Raw genomic sequence first — 17,043 nt, 5'->3', positions numbered from 1 at the left:
GCTTAGAACTGCTGTCTGTGTCAGAGAAGCTGTTTTCTTGAAATAAGCAGCTAGAGTTTGGGGGGAGAGGCCTGCAGTTTGTGTCAGGGTTGCCTTAAGTCAGCTCACCGCAGCTGCGTGACAGGGCCGTGGCCCGTCTGTGTTCCTCAGGGTCCGTGTGTTGCAAGAGGGTCAGCTCTTGGCCAGGTTCACAGGTGGGCGGGGGAGGCGTGGAGAGAAGCGGGCTGCTGTTCCCCGGCCCCATGTCAGCACTCCCCTGCTGGTGGGTTCTCTGTTGGGTGGGCGCCCTGTGATGGCTGAGGGCTGCTGGGGGGTGCCCGTGGCGCCTGGCCTGCTCTGGGCCCCCTGCTCTCCTCACGTTGCCCTCGCCGCTTGGCCAGGGGTGGGAGGAGCCGTCGGACCTCACCTCCGGTGCCCCTTCCCTCGTAGCCCTCCAGCCTCTTCAGCAAGCCGGAAGAGACCAGGGACGAGTCTCCGTGTTCGTGGAGGCTGGGCCTCAGGAAGACCGGCAGCCAGAATGTGCTGAGCGAAGCCGCAGGGGCCAGGGAGGCCCTGCGGGACCGGGGCGCGTCTGTCCACCGCTCGGCCTCCAGCCCCCGCATCTCCACCCTGATGGATAGCAGAGAAAAGGTGCGGTGTCTCTAGGCGGCAGCTCAGCCTCGGGGACGCACAGACAGTGTCTAGCGCCTGGTCTGGCTCTGGAAGCACGGAGCCTTTAAAAGGAGGCAGGCTTGTTGGTCGTCAGGTAGCTGTTCACTTGCGATGACTTGGTTGTCCAAGAAAGAAAACCCCTTTTCCTTTTGGCCTGCCTTCTGCTCATCCTTCCCCTCCGTCCTCCCCGAGGGCAGGAGCGTGCGAGCGTGCAGGCTCCGACTCGGCCTAACGCTCATCCTTCCCCTCCGTCCTCTCCGAGGACTTGGCCTAACGCGTGCTCTGACCCAGCAGCGGTGGCTCCTCCTCGTGGTGTGCGGAAGCAGAGTTCCTTAGCTGGGCTTTCGAGCCTAGTGAAGCTCGGGCATCTGAGCACTTTAGAAAGCAAGCTTCTGCGTGCGTCTCCCTGACTGGCGGGTGTCCCGGGGGCTGAGCCCTCACTGCTCAGTGGGAGCCACGGGTTCTGATCCTGAGATGGTCCGGGTTCCACGGGGCGTGCTGGCGGCTTGCCTGAGTGGCCGGGTCTCCTCCAAACGCAGCCCCCTCACTCAGCCCTGTGTTTCCAGAGATGCTCGGGCCAGGGTGTCAGCACGCCTGCTGAGCCTGTGGCTGCCTTTCAAGGCGGAGAACGTCAGAGCACAGCTTGTCTCTAGCTTCTCAGAGGTCCCCTTTTGGTGGGACTGCTGCTGTTCCCTTTTTGGTCATCCCAGCTTTTCCCAAGAGAATCCCCTCCCTACATGTTGGCGTCTAACGGAGGAGAGCTGGGAATAAGCCTTTGTTAATACCTCTCGAGCAGGAGTCGGTGTTGGGTCTGGAAGTAACTCACGCAGGTGTGAAGCTCTGCTTTGCTGCCCCGGTGGGTCAGGGCGGGCCTTCTCTATGCTTCACTTGCTTTGACTTTGCAGGAGAGAGAAACCAGAAGCTCCTTGAGTTCACTGGGGCTGCGGAGGCCGGGCAGCACGAGCGACCTTGAAGAGAAGGAGAACAGGTACCGTCATGCCCCGCCCCCTGTCTGGGACCCCCAGCCCCACCCCCTCAGGTCCTCAGTCCAGCATGGGATCCCCGCCCCGCCCGGGGGCTTGCGTTTGTGCACAGCAGGCTCTGTGAAGGGGGCTCAGTGTCCACGCGGGTCTCACACAGGGCCCGCCCCGTGGGCAGCACTAGAGACCTTGTTACGGAATGGAGTCGAGCAACTTCTAGTTTGTACGTCCATGTTAATTAAGACGAGTGTGGGAACTGTGACCTACGCCGCGTCTCAGAGCTGCCCGCCTGCGGGCTGGAGCCGGCTCCTCAAGGCGCGATCCTGCCCCCCGCGGCCCAGGCGCCGCCTGCAGCCTGCTGGCCGTGCGGAGGCCTGGTCCTCCGGGGCCTGCTGGAGCGGCCTCCACTTGCCAACAGTCCCCGCCTGGGGAGGGCTGCTGGGGGACCTGGGGAGGCAGAGGCCCCGAGTTGCCAGCTGGGGGTGAGCCTCTTCTGGGTGTGCACCCCGCTGTGAGCCGAGGGGCTGCTGCTCCTGGATGCTCGTACTGTCCACCCCCACTCCCGCTCTGCTTGCTTGGAGTGACCTGCCCTAGGCTGACTCGCCAGCCTTTATAAACGAGGAGCAAAGCGACCGCTCCTTCAAGAGGCTCCAGACCCTGGGAGCGAGGCCTGGGTCCCCAGTGAGGCGGGCTGGCCCTGAAGTGGGTGAACGGGCAGACAGAGATGCTGCCGGCCCTCCATCTGCGCAGGGAGCAGGGGAGTCTGCAGACAGGCCCTGGGAGGGCGTCCCGCGTGCTCCCTCCCGAGCTCCCCGGCGCCCCGCCCCGGCGCAGCGAGGCAGCGGCCTCAGCGCAGCCCTGCCTGTTGCCTCCGCAGAGAGTCAGCTGCTAACCTGGTGTGCAGTGGCTCCCAGCCCCGGCAGCCCTGGAGGGACGCAGCCAAGGGGAGCGAGGCCCCGCAGACGGCGGCTCCCTCCACCTACGTGTCGACCTTCCTGAAAAGGTACCCGCCCCCTCATTCTGGCTGTAGACAGACGGGCAGTGACTGCATCCGATTACCGTCACAAAAGTGAACTGAGAAATAAATTGCTTTTAGATTTCTTGGGATTAACATCGTAAGTAATTTTAAATTAAAATTAATTTCTTTTCCTAACTGAATTAGAGTAAGCTAATTCCGGCTTCTCCCCACAGACAGATCTGAATACATACTCCACCCTCTCAGTCCTGTGCTGTCTGCAGCCACTTTTGGCTTCCAGCAGTCTCTGAGCGGGACTGAACTCAAGCCCCGTCCTTGTCTGCAGTCTCACCTGGGGAGCAGGGAGGCAGGGGGCGCCCAGCGGGTGTAAGGGGCGATGGGGACAGGTTTTAATTTAAGAGTCTTGTACTGAAGCCTGTTCATTCAGGGACTTGAGTCTCACCTGGGGAGCAGGGAGGCGGGGGAGCCCAGCGGGTTTCAGGGGAGATGGGGACAGGTTTAATTTGAGAGTCTTGCACTGAAGCCTGTTCATTCAGGGACTTGAGTCTCACCTGGGGAGCGGGGAGGTGGGGGCGCCCAGCGGGTGTAAGGGGCGATGGGGACAGGTTTAATTTGAGAGTCTTGCACTGAAGCCTGTTCATTCCGGGACTTGAGTTGTTGTTTTTCTTTATGACTTCAATGGCCCTCAGATCCATCAAGATGTGAAAGTCGCGAGTGAGGTGCAGAGAAGGTACCCAGGTGTCCTGCCCCTTTCTCATCTGTCTGCCCCTTTCTGCAGTCACTTTCTTTGCCATGTGCCAGCCAGCAAGCAGCGCGCCTTTGCCAGAACCCTGAAGCTGTAAGATACAATTAATATTTCAGCTTAAACTTTGCTGCTCACGCGGAAGAGTCTGACTTTCGGGGCTTCTGAATTCTCTCTTCACGCCCGCTGTCTTAACCCCTCCACCTGCCTGTTCGTGCCACAGTCTTCATCATCAGGCGTTTTGGTGATTGGTTGGCTGAGGGATACAGGCTTTGGCCACAGACTGTGTTTGGGTTAAAAACTGTTTTCATTTGATTGGAAGGATCTTATTAACCAATTAACATCAGAACGTGGGCACTGCTCAGAAATCCGAGAGCCGCTGTTGCCTGTTTCCGTGTCCCATCAGAGGAGGCTCGGCTTGAACAGTGCGCCCGCCCGGTTCAGGGGGCGCCCGCCCGGTTCAGGGGGCGCCCGCCCGGTTCAGGGGGCGCCCGCCCGGTTCAGGGGGCGCCCGCCCGGTTCAGGGGGCGCCCGCCCGGTTCAGGGGGCGCCGGGGCTTGCGCCACCGCCTCCTCGCTCCTGGTGTTGCTGGGGCTGCTGCCTGCCTGTCTTCAGGGCCGAGGCCTGCAGCCCCCGTGTGACCACGAGTAGATGGGCCGAGGCCTTGGTCTGAGTCGATGCTTTCCTGCTCCTTAGGTTGGATCTAAGGCTGAGAAGAGTTCTCAAGGAGAATGGCGTCCTAGCCCAAGGGGAGGGGAGGCTGGGGTTGCTGTTCCAGCCTGCTGGGGCACTGTGGTAGGCTGGGGCTTCCACGTCCATGTCTCAGTGGACGCATGGAGGGAGTGGCATTTGGTGGGCAGATGCCGTCTGCACAGTCTTGGTGAGCCGAGAGCTGGGGTCGCTGTTCCGGCCTGCTGGGGCACTGTGGTAGGCTGAGATGTGGAGGCATGGAGGGAGTGGCGTTTGGTGGGCAGATGCCGTCTGCACAGTCTTGGTGAGCGGAGAGCTGGGGTGGGGGGAGGGCCGCTTCTCTAGGGCGGGAGCGCGCTTCCTTGTGCGAGCGAGTCTGAGAGCGAATCTTATTTTATGATCTTGCAAAAGGAAAGAGTCATCCACAGTCGCTGTTTCAGACAGAAAGCGCGAGTAGGTACTTGTCATTCTTGGACTATGCCAACTCTCGGAAACTTCCCGTTTTCCTTTCTAGGCAGAAATTCCTTTCGTACAGCCCAGTAAGATGCGTCTTTTGCCCAAGAGGTCTTCCTGACCGCTTTTATTCACACCTCCAGGTTGCTGTTATGGTCAAGTTTTTAAATAAATTTGGACTCACATGATCGCCTGCTGCAGCTGAGGTGTGTTTCGGCGGAGCAGAGAAGCTGAGCCTCGCTGCCCCCGGGTGCTGCTGCGTGGACGTGGGCCTCTGGCCTCTCTCCGTGCTGCGCCAGAGCGCCTCTGAGCTTTTGCAGTGGTGCTTCTGTCTCAGGGAGGCCTCTGGTCTCACATGACTTTCTGTCTTGGGGTTGTCGGAGTGTTCCCTAATGAAATGGCTGTTTCCGGTCTCCCCTCTCAGGCCCACTGCGTCCACACATTCTGCTCCCTTCTGTTGCACCTCTCCTCCTGTCCTCCTCCTCCGCCCAACTTGGGTGAAGCGCCCAGCTGGGTGGGGAGGTGGCGCTGGGCGGGTGGTAAACCGCGTGTCCTGGAGGAAGTGACCGTGTGCCGTTTCGCAGTGCGTCCCGTGCTGGGCGTAGTGGCCCCTCCGTCTCCACCTTGCAGCCCATCGCAGCCCACTCGTGCTGCCTCCCTCCGCAGGGCACGTTGCTGGTCTGTGCACCATGGCAGGTAAGCACTGGGCCGCCCGCAGGCCCACAGGTGCGCCGTGCCGAGCTTGGCCCGAGGTGCGCCGTCGGCGTGGGTGCAGCAGCCACCCGAGGCCGCCTGTCCTGTCAGTGGAGGGTGCTCAGGCTTCCGCTTAATGCGACCGCTTTCACTTCTCAGCAGCCCTGCAGCCAGGGCCGCGAGTCCAGGCTCAGACTGTGTGGTAGGTCGGAGGTCACAGCCGCCCCACCTTCACCTACAGTCTCTGTGGTGCTCAGCAGGCCTCTTCTGTGCCTCTTTCTAGAGGACGGCGTTCAGACCCCGGTGCGCAGGAGGCTCAGTCCTGCTTCGGAAGCGCTCGGGCCACAGGGGAGGCCTTGGCGCCGGTGGTCTCTTCCCAGCTGTGTCTTCCTGGCATCCGGCCCATCCGAGCGGCGGCCCGGCGGGCGGCGTGTGACGCAGCGCAGAGCTTCCACTGCGGCCGTAGCTGGTGTGACTGTGGTCAGAGCCCTTCCCCGGGTGTGGCCAGGGCCGCTCTGCTCCCGTCCCTGCAGCTGGCGCAGGTGGCGAAGCATCAGTGAGGGCGGTGCCACCTGCGCCTGTGCTGGGGCCGCCTGATGCTGTCCTCCTGGCGCGGTGCTGCCCGCTGCTGGGCGCTGCTTGCAGCCCCCGTGTGACCGCGTGCACACGCGCCAGGCCCCACAACGGTGCGTTTGCACAGGACGCTAGCCTGTGGGGACAGGCATGTTGTCCCCGCACGGAACGACGCTGAAGCAGAGAGGCTTCCAGAGCTCAGAGCGTGGCCTGGGGGGGAGCGGAGGAGGCGTAGCAGCTGCCCTGTGTTGAGCCTCCCCTGGACCAGGCACGGGGCTCGGGCCAAACAGCGTGACATCAGGACCTGGTCCACTCACACCCACGGTGCACCCGGCAATATTGACTCCGGGGTGATGCGTCTTCATTTTCCCTCTCAGTCAGGACGGCCCCAAGACAGGGCTGGCGCGTGGCTCAAGTCCCAGTGGTTAGAGCATGGCTTCCACTTCCAGAGTAGCTGCTAGAACCCTCACCGTCACGGCTGCATTCTAGGCCATCTGAGGAGACGGGCGGTATGCCAAGAGGGATGCCTCTGAACTGAGACTTTCCCGTGAGGCACTAGCCTTCTGCCTATGCCTCACTGGCTCCCTCCAGCAGCCGGGGAGACTTCGACACGTGTGGATTCTTAACTGGGCACATGGCTGCCCTGAGCCACGGGGTCCTGGAGTGAGGAGCATGGATGTGGGTGTGTCCTGTTCGGTCCAGAGGAGGCCTCCAGCGTGTGAGCGGCAGCCTCACTTTATAGATGAGGAAACTGAGGCCGAGAGCGCGGCCATCTGCCCGCGGTCACGAGGCTGGAAGGAGCAGAGTCTGGCTGAGCCTAGGTCTGTGCATTTCGGGGCTCTTTTTCACTTTTTTGTTTCCACTGAGTTTATGTTTTATTCTGGGTATAGTAAGTGTTCCACAAAGCAAAGCAAAACAAAGGCAAAGTGAAGCCGCTCAGTCGTGTCCGACTCCTTGCGACCCCGTGGACTGTAGCCCACCAGGCTCCTCAATCCACGGAGTTCTCCAGGCAAGAATGCTGGAGTGGGTTGCCGTTCCCTTCTCCAGGGGATCTTCCCAAGCCAGGGATTGAACCAGGGTCTCCCGCACTGCAGGCAGGCGCTTCACCGTGTGAGCCGCCGGGGAAGCCCGAGTGCTCCGCGGGTCTGTCCTATTTAGTCTCGCAAGACCTTGCGCTCGCAGTCATCATTATCCCTTAGAGGATGAGAGATGGAAGAGGTTACGCTTGGCCCCAGGTGGTTCCAGAGCCCCGGAGCGTTTCTGCTTCTGATCCCAGCAGTCTGTAAAATTATGCACTTCAAAATAATAAAAGTCATATTCTGTAATTTGACAAAATAAAATCCTTGGCATTTCTCCAGCATAAGAAATTGCAGCAATCGAAGCGTGTCATTAACTAAGCAGAGTTTCCCGTGAAGTTCTGACGACTGTAAACTTTTATCCCTTTGTTTCTGGTTGATTTTATTAGTGCTTCCTAGAGACTTAGGCATCGTGGAAGTCTGAGGAATTATTTGCCTTCACTTAAAAAAAAAAAGTGAATGTGAAATCTCACCTTTTTCTTGAGCTATTAACTGCTTCTGGAGAAGCGGCTTGTCTGTTTCTTAGAAACCAGTTCAGAACTGCTCTATTTTTATCCTTGTATCGAGGTACCGTATTGATAGTTTTATGATCTGATCATTCTTTCAAGCTTATTATAATGTGATTATTTGAAAATGAGCTCATCGGTGCTTAAAGCATTTGTGGTGGTTGTAAGTAGGTGAAAAAAGCAGGTTCTTAGCATTTATTACTACCACTGCTTCCCTGTCTCTGTGGGCATCAATTTTGGGTCTCTGTTACCCCAGCAACAAGCTGTGACATCACAAGCGATGGCTTTTTGGGTGCAGAGCCAATGGCTGCTCTGAAGTCTTTGTTAAGAAACAAAGATCTTGTTTTCATGTAAACGAGCGTAAGTGCACAGCTTGCCCATGGGCAGTCTGTCTCAGGGCTGCTCGCAGGATCCCGTCAGTTTCTGTTCGGTCACTCCTGCCTGCAGTTGTGACTGTGGGCAGTCAGGCACTGGCTCCCTGGAGAGAGAGTGCTTGCGCTGCCAGGTGAGGTCGCAGAGCGCTCCCGAGGGGGTCTGGGTGACCCGGGAAGATGGTCGCCTGGCGTCGGCCGCGGCCCCTCGGGGCCCCCTGCCTGGGGCTGCGGGCGGTGTGGGTGGCCTCGGTGTCGTCTCGTGTGTGTGTGTGTGTGTGTGTGTGTGTGGGGGGGGGTGTGTGTGGGTGTGTGTGTGGGTGGGTGGGTGTGTGGGTGTGGGTGTGTGTGGGGGTGTGGGGGTGTGTGTGGGTGTGGGTGTGTGGGTGTGTGTGGGTGTGTGTGTGTGGGTGTGTGTGGGTGTGTGTGTGTGGGTGTGTGTGGGTGGGTGTGTGTGTGGGTGTGTGTGTGGGTGTGTGTGGGTGTGTGTGTGTGTGGGTGTGTGTGTGTGTGTGGAGACCTGGGGGCGCTCAGGAGGCGTCAGAGCGCACTCGTGTGTGTCGATACGTGTGCCTTAGTTGATTAAATGGAATTTTTTTGTATCTCAAATAAATTGTTTTTCCTTTTTCCTGAAACATAACTCCTTAGGCGGAAGATGTCAGATTGAAAGCATAATCACTGTTGTAAGATTTAAGCGCTCAGAATTAAGAAAACAGACCAACCACAGACAGGCTCTGAGCGAGGAGATTCTCTGGGCGAGCCCTCCTCAAGGCTCTGCCTCTGCCAGGGCGGTGCTGGGCACGCGCGCGCCGGCTGTTCCCTTTCTGCTGTGTCCTTCCTGCCTTCAGGACCCCTCACAGGTCCCAGGGCGGCGCTGTGTGTGTGTGTCTGTGTGTGTGTCTGTGTGTGTGTGTCTGTGTCTGTGTCTGTGTGTCTGTGTGTCTGTGTGTGTGTGTGGCTGTGTCTGTGTGTCTGTGTCTGTGTGTCTGTGTCTGTGTGTCTGTGTGTGTGTGTCTGTGTGTGTGTCTGTGTCTGTGTGTCTGTGTGTGTGTGTGTGTGTGTGTGTGTGCACGCGCGCTGACTGTTCCCTTTCTGCTGTGTCCTTCCTGGCTTCAGGACCCCTCACAGGTCCCAGAGCGGTGTTGTCTGTGTGCTGACCGTTCCCTTTCTGCTGTGTCCTTCTTGATTTTAGGACCCCTTACAGGTCCCAGGCCGACTCCACGGCAGAGAGAGCCGATGGCCTCGCCTGCAGCAGCCCGCTCTGTGTGATCACGAACCGCCCCCCGCCCAGCACTGTCCGCGGGGCTCCAGCCGCCGCGCCGCTCTGCGCCCCTGGCCCCGAGCCCTCTGCGGAAGCCGGGCAGAGGAGGAGGTGTGTGGCCCCTGCCCGCTGTGGGCTCTGCTCTGAGGCAGGAGGTAGGAGGTGCGGGGTGGGTGGTGACAGTGAGTCCCCAGCTCAGAGGCTTCTTGGAAGCAGAGCTTTCTTTCTGTTATGGCTTGGGTTTGTACTCTGTCTCTCAGAGACTGTCGGTGGAGATTTTAATTACTTCTGATTATTTAACGTAGGCGCTTCTTCTGTTACGGATACAGGCGTGTCTTCCGTCTCCTCGTCTCATGGGAGAGAGGTCCCGCTCAGGCCCTGTCTCCCCTGGCGCTGCAGCCCCTGAGCACAGGGAAGGGTCTCAGTCCCACACTGCGTGGCCCGCACCCACCTCTGGCAGCAAAGGAGAGCAGGGATGTGATAAAAGGCTCCGAGAAGCAGAGCTCGATGTACAGTGGGGATTACTTTGAGAAGCATGTCAGAAAAGGCAGAGGACAGTGCGTGACGAATGGGCGGCGGCCAGTGGCTGGCTGTTCAGTAGACTCACTGGAGGGGTGGAGGGAGCAGCCGAGAGCTGACCGCAGAGACTTTAGGGAGGAGCTGAGAGAACTGACTCCACACTCAGGGCGGAAAGCGAAGAAGAACTAGAGAGCCTCTGGTGAAAGTGAAGAGGAGAGTGAACAAGCTGCCTGAAAACGCAACATTCAGAAAACTACGATCATGGCATCTGGTCCCCTCACTTCATGGCAAATAGATGGGAAAACAATGGAAACAGTGGCAGACTTTATTTTTCTGGGCTCTTAAGATCACTGCAGATGGTCACTGAAGCCTTGAAATTAAAAGATGCTTGCTCCTTGGAAGAAAAGTGATGATAAACGTAGACAGCATGTTAAAAAGCTGAGACATGACTTTGCCAACAAAGGTGTCTCTAGTCAAAGCTATGGTTTTTCCAGTGGTCATGTATGGATGTGAGAGGTGGACTATAGAGAAAGCTGAGCACCGAAGAATTGATGCTTTTGACCTGTGGTGTTGGAGAAGACTCTTGAGAGTCCCTTGGACTGCAAGGAGATCCAACCAGTCCATCCTAAAGGAGATTTGTCCTGAATATTCATTGGAAGGACTGAGGCTGAAGCTGAAACTCCCAACACTTTGGCCCCGTGATGCAAAGAACTGACTCATTTGAAAAGACCCTGATGCTGGGAAAGATTGAAGGCGGGAGGAGAAGAGGATGACAGAGGATGAGATGGTTGAATGGCATCACCGACTCGATGGACATGGGTGTGAGTAAGCTCTGGGAGTTGGTGAAGGACAGGGAGGCCTGGCGAGCTGCGGTCCGTGGGGTCGCAGAGTCAGACGCTGCGACTGAGCGACTGAACTGAACTAAGCGTCGGGCCTGAGAGACCTTGGAGCGTTGGCCGAAGTGGACGGGCCGTCTTCTCCCACTTGAAGAAGTGGTGAAAGCAGAGTGCACTCCGGTGGGGGATTGCAGACCGAGGCATAAGTGTCCCTTTTCTAAGACTGTAAAAAGAGGTGAGATCTTAGCAAAGTTTAGATTCCAGTTTGGCTTCATTGTGTTTCGAATATCCGGAAGAAGGAGTGTTGCTTCTGTGAGCGTGTGTGCACGTGTCGCCTGTCCGAGCACCTTGTCGTCTCAGACACAGTGAGCCGCACGCTCTAGATGCTGGTGTTCTGTAAAGAGAGCTCAAAGGCCTGCCTTCTGGGACGAGATGGAAGGAGAATGAAGCTGAAAAGTGCTTTTCTTCTTCTTTTCCTTCCTTTCTTTTCTCATTTATTTGCATAAAACTGGAAGAGATTCTGTTTTCTGGGCTAACAGATTGCAGAGCCAACAGAAATTTTAATAAATCGAATCTTCAGTATTCAATGTTTGTGTGTTCCATAGTACAGATGTAACTTAGACACTGTTAGTTTCATCCAGAAACTAAATGCAAAAGTAATCTTTCATTTGCTGAAAAAAAAACTCCCTTTGAAAACTGCTCCTGAGTGGAGACAAGTGAAATGGGTTAAATCCACCGTCAGGACCGCGGGCCCTGAAGGACGGCTGAGCCAGGGGCTGCAGGCTGCCCCGCTCCTGCTTGGGAGCCGCAGGGAGAGCAGGGGACACGGCGACCGTCTGCTGGGAGTTTGTAACCTCTGAGCGGTAACCTGCTGCGGACCGTGGGCTTGCTACAGAAGGTCCGTGCAGGCCGCAGTGTTTACGGAGCGGCAGCCCGGCACCCCGCGCAGCATGCGATGCAGCGCATTTCCTCAAGGAGCAGCGCGTGTGAGAGGATGCCGCCGAGGTGTCTCACACATACTCCGAGTTCTTACGACAGGCCTTGCAGAGGACTCCTGGGGGGCTCAGACAAAGTCAGGCCAAGAGTGCGAGGCCCGCCCTGTTGGGAGCTGCGCACTCCAGGCAGCGCGTGCAGGCCCTGCAGAGGGGCCGTGTGCGAGGCGCTCCGTGCTCCAGAGACCCTGGAGGAGACTGACATGTGGAGGGTCCGGGCTGAGGCCCCAGGGCAGGCCGGGGCTGCGAGGGGTGGGCGGCCACAGCCAGGAGGAGTGTGGGCTTGCTCTCAGAGCCGTCGTCGGCCTCAGGAAGAGTGTTCTGAACACCTTGCAGAGATGCGCGGTGGTCGCCAGGTGGGATCACCAGTCCACGTTAGAGCCTTCATTGCCTCGAGAGGAACCCGGCCCCTCGCTCTCGGCCCAGGTCCCTGCTCTCCGCACTCCCTGCTCCTGCCCTCTGTCTCTCTGGAGCTCCCCACCTGGAGCTTCCCTCCTGGCTCCCGCCCTCTGTCTCTCTGGAGCTCCCCACCTGGAGCTTCCCTCCCCGCTCCCGCCCTCTGTCTCTTTGGAGCTCCCCACCTGGAGCATCGCCCCAAAGCACAGTCTGTGCGTGGGCCTCCGTGCCTGGCTGCTTTTCCCGGCCTGGTATCTCCAAGGCTCCCCGTGCCGTGGCGTGCGTCGGGGCTTTCTTCTTTCTGGGGGTGAGCACTGTCCCATTGCGTGGCTGTTCTGTGTTTTGTTTGACATTCATAAGTTGCTGGACATGTGGATCGGTCCTGCCTCTTGGCTGTTTATAAACATTCAGGTACAAGCTTCTGTGTAGGTATATATTTTCATTTATCTTGGGTGTATACCTCAGCGTAGAATTTCTTAGTCATCTGTCCATGGAAGATTTTAGCCAAAAAAGAAATAATAATAACTCGGTCTGACTTATATTTTTTAAAACTCTGTTTTTTGAGCTCTGGTTTAGCATTGTGTGTGGAGTGGACAGGGAGGAACAATGGGGGCGGGGGTGAGGCGACCCGTCGGGGCCCTCTGCAGACGGGAGCAGGGGGCACGGAGGGGGCGGTGGCCGTGGCGGGAGAGGACGAGGAGCCCCCTCGGGCAGCTCCCCAGCGTGCTAAGTGGGCCCACAAGGACCCTGTTCCCCGGTCAGCGTAGCAGAGTGCCCCTGAGCGGGGAAAAAGGAAAGGAGGCTCCCAGGGGGCAGACGTGAGGAGACCCCAAAAGCCAGAGTGGTCTGCGTGGCCCGGGGCAGCCTGAGGCCTGGGGGCTGGAGGCATGGATTTGGCACCCAGTGTGGACGCAGGATGCCGGGCTGTGGGCCTGAGTGGGCTCAGACCATTCACCGGGAGCCCGTCTGGGCTGCCTGGATCCTGGCCCCTGCTCCAGAACAGCGTCAGGGGTCTGGGCAGGGATGGAAAACTCTTTTTAATTTTTTCTCACGATTTTAAAGAATACGTACGTGTGTTATTTTCTTTTTCAGGCTCTTTTCCGTTTCACGTTATTACAAGATGCTGAGTGTAGCTTGCTGTGCTTACAGTAGTCTTTGTTGTCAGAAAAATCTCCTTTGGGCTATTCTTACTACACACGCAGTTTGGAAATCCCAAGCCAAGAATCTTAACATGGAAACCAGGTGTGCACTCTGGACGTCTGGGGGCCAGGACGGACAGACACGTTCGAAACTACCTCGGAAAGAAGCGCGTGTGCAGCCTGGGGTCTGAGGCGTCTCCGTCCGCTGTCCCCTCCAGAGACCCCCTCGCAGGGAACGCTGCGAGCGCTGGGGCAGGCATGTCCTGTGAGGGCGCGCGCAGCGCGGGGTCCGGGTCTGCGAGCTCCTGCAGAAACCGCAGGCTGTGCTTCGACGGGTCACGTCAGCACAGTCAGCCCGCAGGATTTTACCGGAGCCACACGGGAGGAGTGTGACCTGGAGGACCGTCTCAGGAAGCCCGGAGGATGGCCCTCCCGTTGGAGGTCCTGGCTCAGCAGTGCCGTGAGGTTTGGGACACAGGCCGTGTGCCCGTCCACGGCGCCTCACTGGCGGTCGGCACGACCCGGGTCTGCTCACCCTCACGGCTCTGTCCGGGAGGAGGGCTCTCTCTGAGGGGCTGCCTTGTCAGGGCTGCTGCCGCCGCTGCGTGTGGTTGAACAGGCGTTTCTGCCGGCAGAGGCTTGGCCTGTGTGGAAGGCAGACACACTGCACAGTAGAGGGAGGGGGCCAGAGGACAGAGGCAGTCGTTCTAGGTCTGAGTCATTCTTGTCTTGCCGTAAAGTGTGAATTTTATCCTCAGTGAGGGTAACTGGAAGTGAGCGGTGGTACTCAGGGCAGGTCTGTAGGCAGAGCAGTCAGGTGAGGGGTCGGGGGCACTTCTTGGGACAGGAGGGTCTGCTGCATGCTCGTGTGTCCAGTAGTGCTGCTTGAGCACGTGGCAGCCTCCCGGCGAGGCTGCCGTGCGCCTGGCGGAGGTGTCGGGAGCCGCGGTCCCAGGAGAGCTGGCCCATGAGTCCCTGAGGAGGCCAGCAGGCCGCCCAGAAGCCGCGGGTCCGAGGTCGGGCGTGTGCACAGGCCGGCCACACAGTGCCGGTCGGAGGCGCAGGGCAGCTGCCCAGGGAGGTGCCGGGCTCGAGTTTTGGGGGTTGGTCATGGGCGGCGGGCGCTGATGTAGAGGGGACACGAGACACGCAAGGAACAGGTCACTGCCTGACGCTGGGGGAGGCAAGGCCACGCGGCGTTTGCCCAGGCATCTTCTGTGGAGCAGGTCTAGATGAAGTTGTATTCTGTGGCTAAGTGAGCTTGTTGACCTGCGGTCAGACGGTGACCAGGCTTCCTCTCCAGCCTCAGGGCAGGGAGGGCGAGCACCTGCAGCCTTCCCCACTCTCCGCGTCCACGGAATCCTTGTGATTTTCACAGGAGCCCCAGTGGTCTCCCGCTGGGATAATTGGGAGACTGCAGTGTCCGAGGGGTGGGCAGGAGCTGGTGGTGCCGTGTGTCTGTGCCGAGAAGCCCGAGCTGCTGCTCTCAAGGCTGTGGGCTGGAGTGTGTGCAGCTGGGGAGCAACTTGACCAAATAAAACATGCCGTTTAAGCCTTTACAGAATCAAAGCCATTCAGTGTCTCCTTCCGACAAACACAGGCTGAAAGAGAAACAAATCCCATGTTTCGCAAACAACTGAATTTTCCTTCTGAGGAAACATGCTGGGTACTCACTCTCGCCTGACGCGCAGCTTCCTCTGAAGTCGGGTCCTCGCAGTGGCACTCTGGCTCCTGCTGGGAACTGGAGGCCTGGGGCCCGTATTTTCGGGCCCCGTTGGAGACAGTGTCGGGTCCACGGGCCTTCAGACCAGTCACAGCGGGACCCGACCAGGGGGAGTGTCGTCTCGGGAAGCATCTCCTCTGCAGCGTCACCGCAGCCTGCGAGCCGGGGTTGGGTCTCCGTGCCCGGCGCACCGGCTCCCCACCTCTGAGCAGCCCCCCTGGCTCGGTGGGTGCAGCTGCAGCCGTCCCCTGCGGGGCCCTGCACTCAGCCTGAGCCGCAGACAGGGCCCCGGGCGCCAGCGCGGGGGCTGGCCCAGGGCACGGCTGCGACGCCGCGTGGTGACCACACGGGGAAGGCCAGCACCGGGCTCTTCTCCGGGATGAGGGATGACTTACTTTCGCTGTATTTTCCAGAGTTGTAGAGTGATGAAGTGTTACTACTGTGATGGCGGTGGAGGGCCGGCGAGCCCTGTGGACAGGTCTCTGTGAGGACGTGTCTTTGAAGAGGCCGCAGTCCTTGAGGAGCAGCCTTAATAGTTAAGCGGTTCCAGACACCATATGCAGGAGTCTAGGTAATCTATGATTCTGTTGCATAAGTTCAGGGCAGGACCTCTGGAAGTTTATTACCTTTGAGAAGGGCACAATCTTGGATTTACAAAGTTTCTTTTTTTTCCCCTGAAAAGCACCCCTGTGCCTGGCACGCTCCTGTTCCCCGATGGAAAGGAAGGGGGGTTACGGCCCCAGGTTGCAGGTGGAAATGTTGAGGCCCAAGAGCATCGAGGCGGGCGGTGGGGGCCATGTCTCAAGCCTCTTTTCCTCCTCGTTGAACTTCCTAACCATTTCTTATTTTGGATTAAAAAAAAAAAAAGGTTCCGTACCGGGGCCAGTCCATCTCTACCTGTGACGGGAGCACAGCCGTCTCCACCTCATGGCCCTCCAGGCCTGCACACCGTTCTGGGGCTGCTCCTAGGCCTGAAGGCCCCCCGGGCTGTGGGACTGTGCAGGGTTGCTGGACCAGAGGCGCGGTGGGGAGGGTGTGTGGCCGGAGCAGCTGCCGCGCATCCCCGCAGCCGCAGGTTTTCCTTAGCAACCCTGTAAACACCCCGCTCTAATATTAGAGCGCCTGCCTGGGGTCCTCTTGGTTGGCGTCTCCTGCAGCTTCCCCCTCCCACAGGCCCCGGCCCTGAATTTTACATTCTTTCTTTTTCTTGGCGCACTTTTTTTTCTTATAGAAATAACCAAAATGGTTTCTCTCTGCATGAACTGAAATTATTTCTTTCCCAGATAGCTCCCGCGCACTTGCTTTGCGTGATCTGTTTACAGCCGAGTCATGCACACTGCATGGGTCGACCTTCCTGAGTTCCTCGGGGTCTTAGTAAGCTGGGCAGTTACTCCGCTGAGAAAAGCTGTCAGCAGATTAATTTGGCCTCATTTTTGGAATGTGAGAGATTTAAACTCTGAGTCACGGTTTTTTAAAGCTGTTTGACTCGTCTCAGTCTCCATGCTGAAGACGAGGCAGTGGTCAGCTCGGGGAGTTACTCTGGAAAGGGGTTCCCAGCTCCTGCAGCCTCTGAGCTTTACTCTGAAATGAGTGTTTCCTTTGCCCGCGAGGCTGGATAGCAGTCGGTCCATGCCCGCCTCTGGCCGCACCGCGGGTCGCTGGGTTGCTTGTGTGGCGAGTTGCCACGTTGACTCACCGGCGGTTAAAGACTACACCCGCGTGACCCGCTTCCTCCGTGTCAGGAGGCCGTCTGCACCGTTCGGTCACCAAGCGCACGCCTTGCCGTGCAGCGTCGGGTGGCACTGGTTCTGGGGGCGCCTCTCGTGTGTCCCGAGCTCCGACGTCAGCCACCTCGTCTTGCTGCTGTGGCCCCTGCACCTGCCCGAGTGTGGTCCTGGTCGCTCGGGCACCTCCGCCCGGCCACGTGCCGCACAGGCACAGGGTGCCCGGGTCCACAGGCGCCTCCCAGTGACCGTGGAGGGATGTCTACAGCTGAAGGGGAGCACGCGCGGCAGCCCCGCCTGTCCCCCCCAGGGTGAAGCAGGGGTCCTGCCTCCGTCGCCGCCAGCTCACATCCGATGCCACAGGGGGAGACGCAGCCGGTCTGGGTTTAACAGCGCCAAGTGGGAAGGAGCTGCTAGCGTGTGTAGGGTCTCTTTTGGGGGTGATTCCGGTGTTTTAAAATTGATTTTGGTGATCGCGTAACTTAATATACGGAAAGCTGTTGAGGGGTGCGCTTCAGTGGAGGTGTGATGCGTCCTGGCTCCGGGAAGCTGTCTAAACATAGCACAGGGTGTCCAGCCCCCCAGCAGCTCCGGAAAAGCAGGCCTGGGCAGTGCCTGCCGAGGGCTGCCGCAGTGAGCCCGGGGGCCTGGGAGGAAACGGCTGTTTTCTGTTACTGAACGCGGCTCCTGAGACACGCACTCATCGGGTCCAGAGACAGTGGTGCTTGTGGCGTGGTCGCTC

General features: G+C 58.7%; 1 protein-coding gene across 11 annotated transcripts in view; it reads left to right on the top strand.

Moving 5' to 3' along the window:
* PPP1R12B (protein phosphatase 1 regulatory subunit 12B) overlaps positions 1 to 17,043 on the top strand; it is a 177,157-nt gene that overhangs the window by 68,816 nt on the left and 91,298 nt on the right. For 3 of the 11 annotated variants that reach the window (XM_069545036.1, XM_069545035.1, XM_069545038.1), the window contains 4 exons: positions 430 to 630; positions 1,557 to 1,639; positions 2,509 to 2,634; positions 8,904 to 9,083. In XM_069545036.1, coding sequence (XP_069401137.1) covers positions 430 to 630; positions 1,557 to 1,639; positions 2,509 to 2,634; positions 8,904 to 9,083 — 590 coding nt within the window. Of the gene's footprint in view, positions 1 to 429; positions 631 to 1,556; positions 1,640 to 2,508; positions 2,635 to 3,296; positions 3,396 to 8,903; positions 9,084 to 9,277; positions 10,915 to 14,990; positions 15,149 to 17,043 lie in introns of those variants that run through there. The other 8 variants (XM_069545041.1, XM_069545040.1, XM_069545039.1 and 5 more) reach the window with 8 other exon arrangements.

This window comes from Ovis canadensis, chromosome 12 (genome assembly GCF_042477335.2).
Source record: "Ovis canadensis isolate MfBH-ARS-UI-01 breed Bighorn chromosome 12, ARS-UI_OviCan_v2, whole genome shotgun sequence".
NCBI lineage: Eukaryota > Metazoa > Chordata > Mammalia > Artiodactyla > Bovidae > Ovis > Ovis canadensis.
The sequence above is the reverse complement of the archived record's forward strand: the minus strand, read 5'-3'. Positions and strand labels throughout refer to the sequence as shown.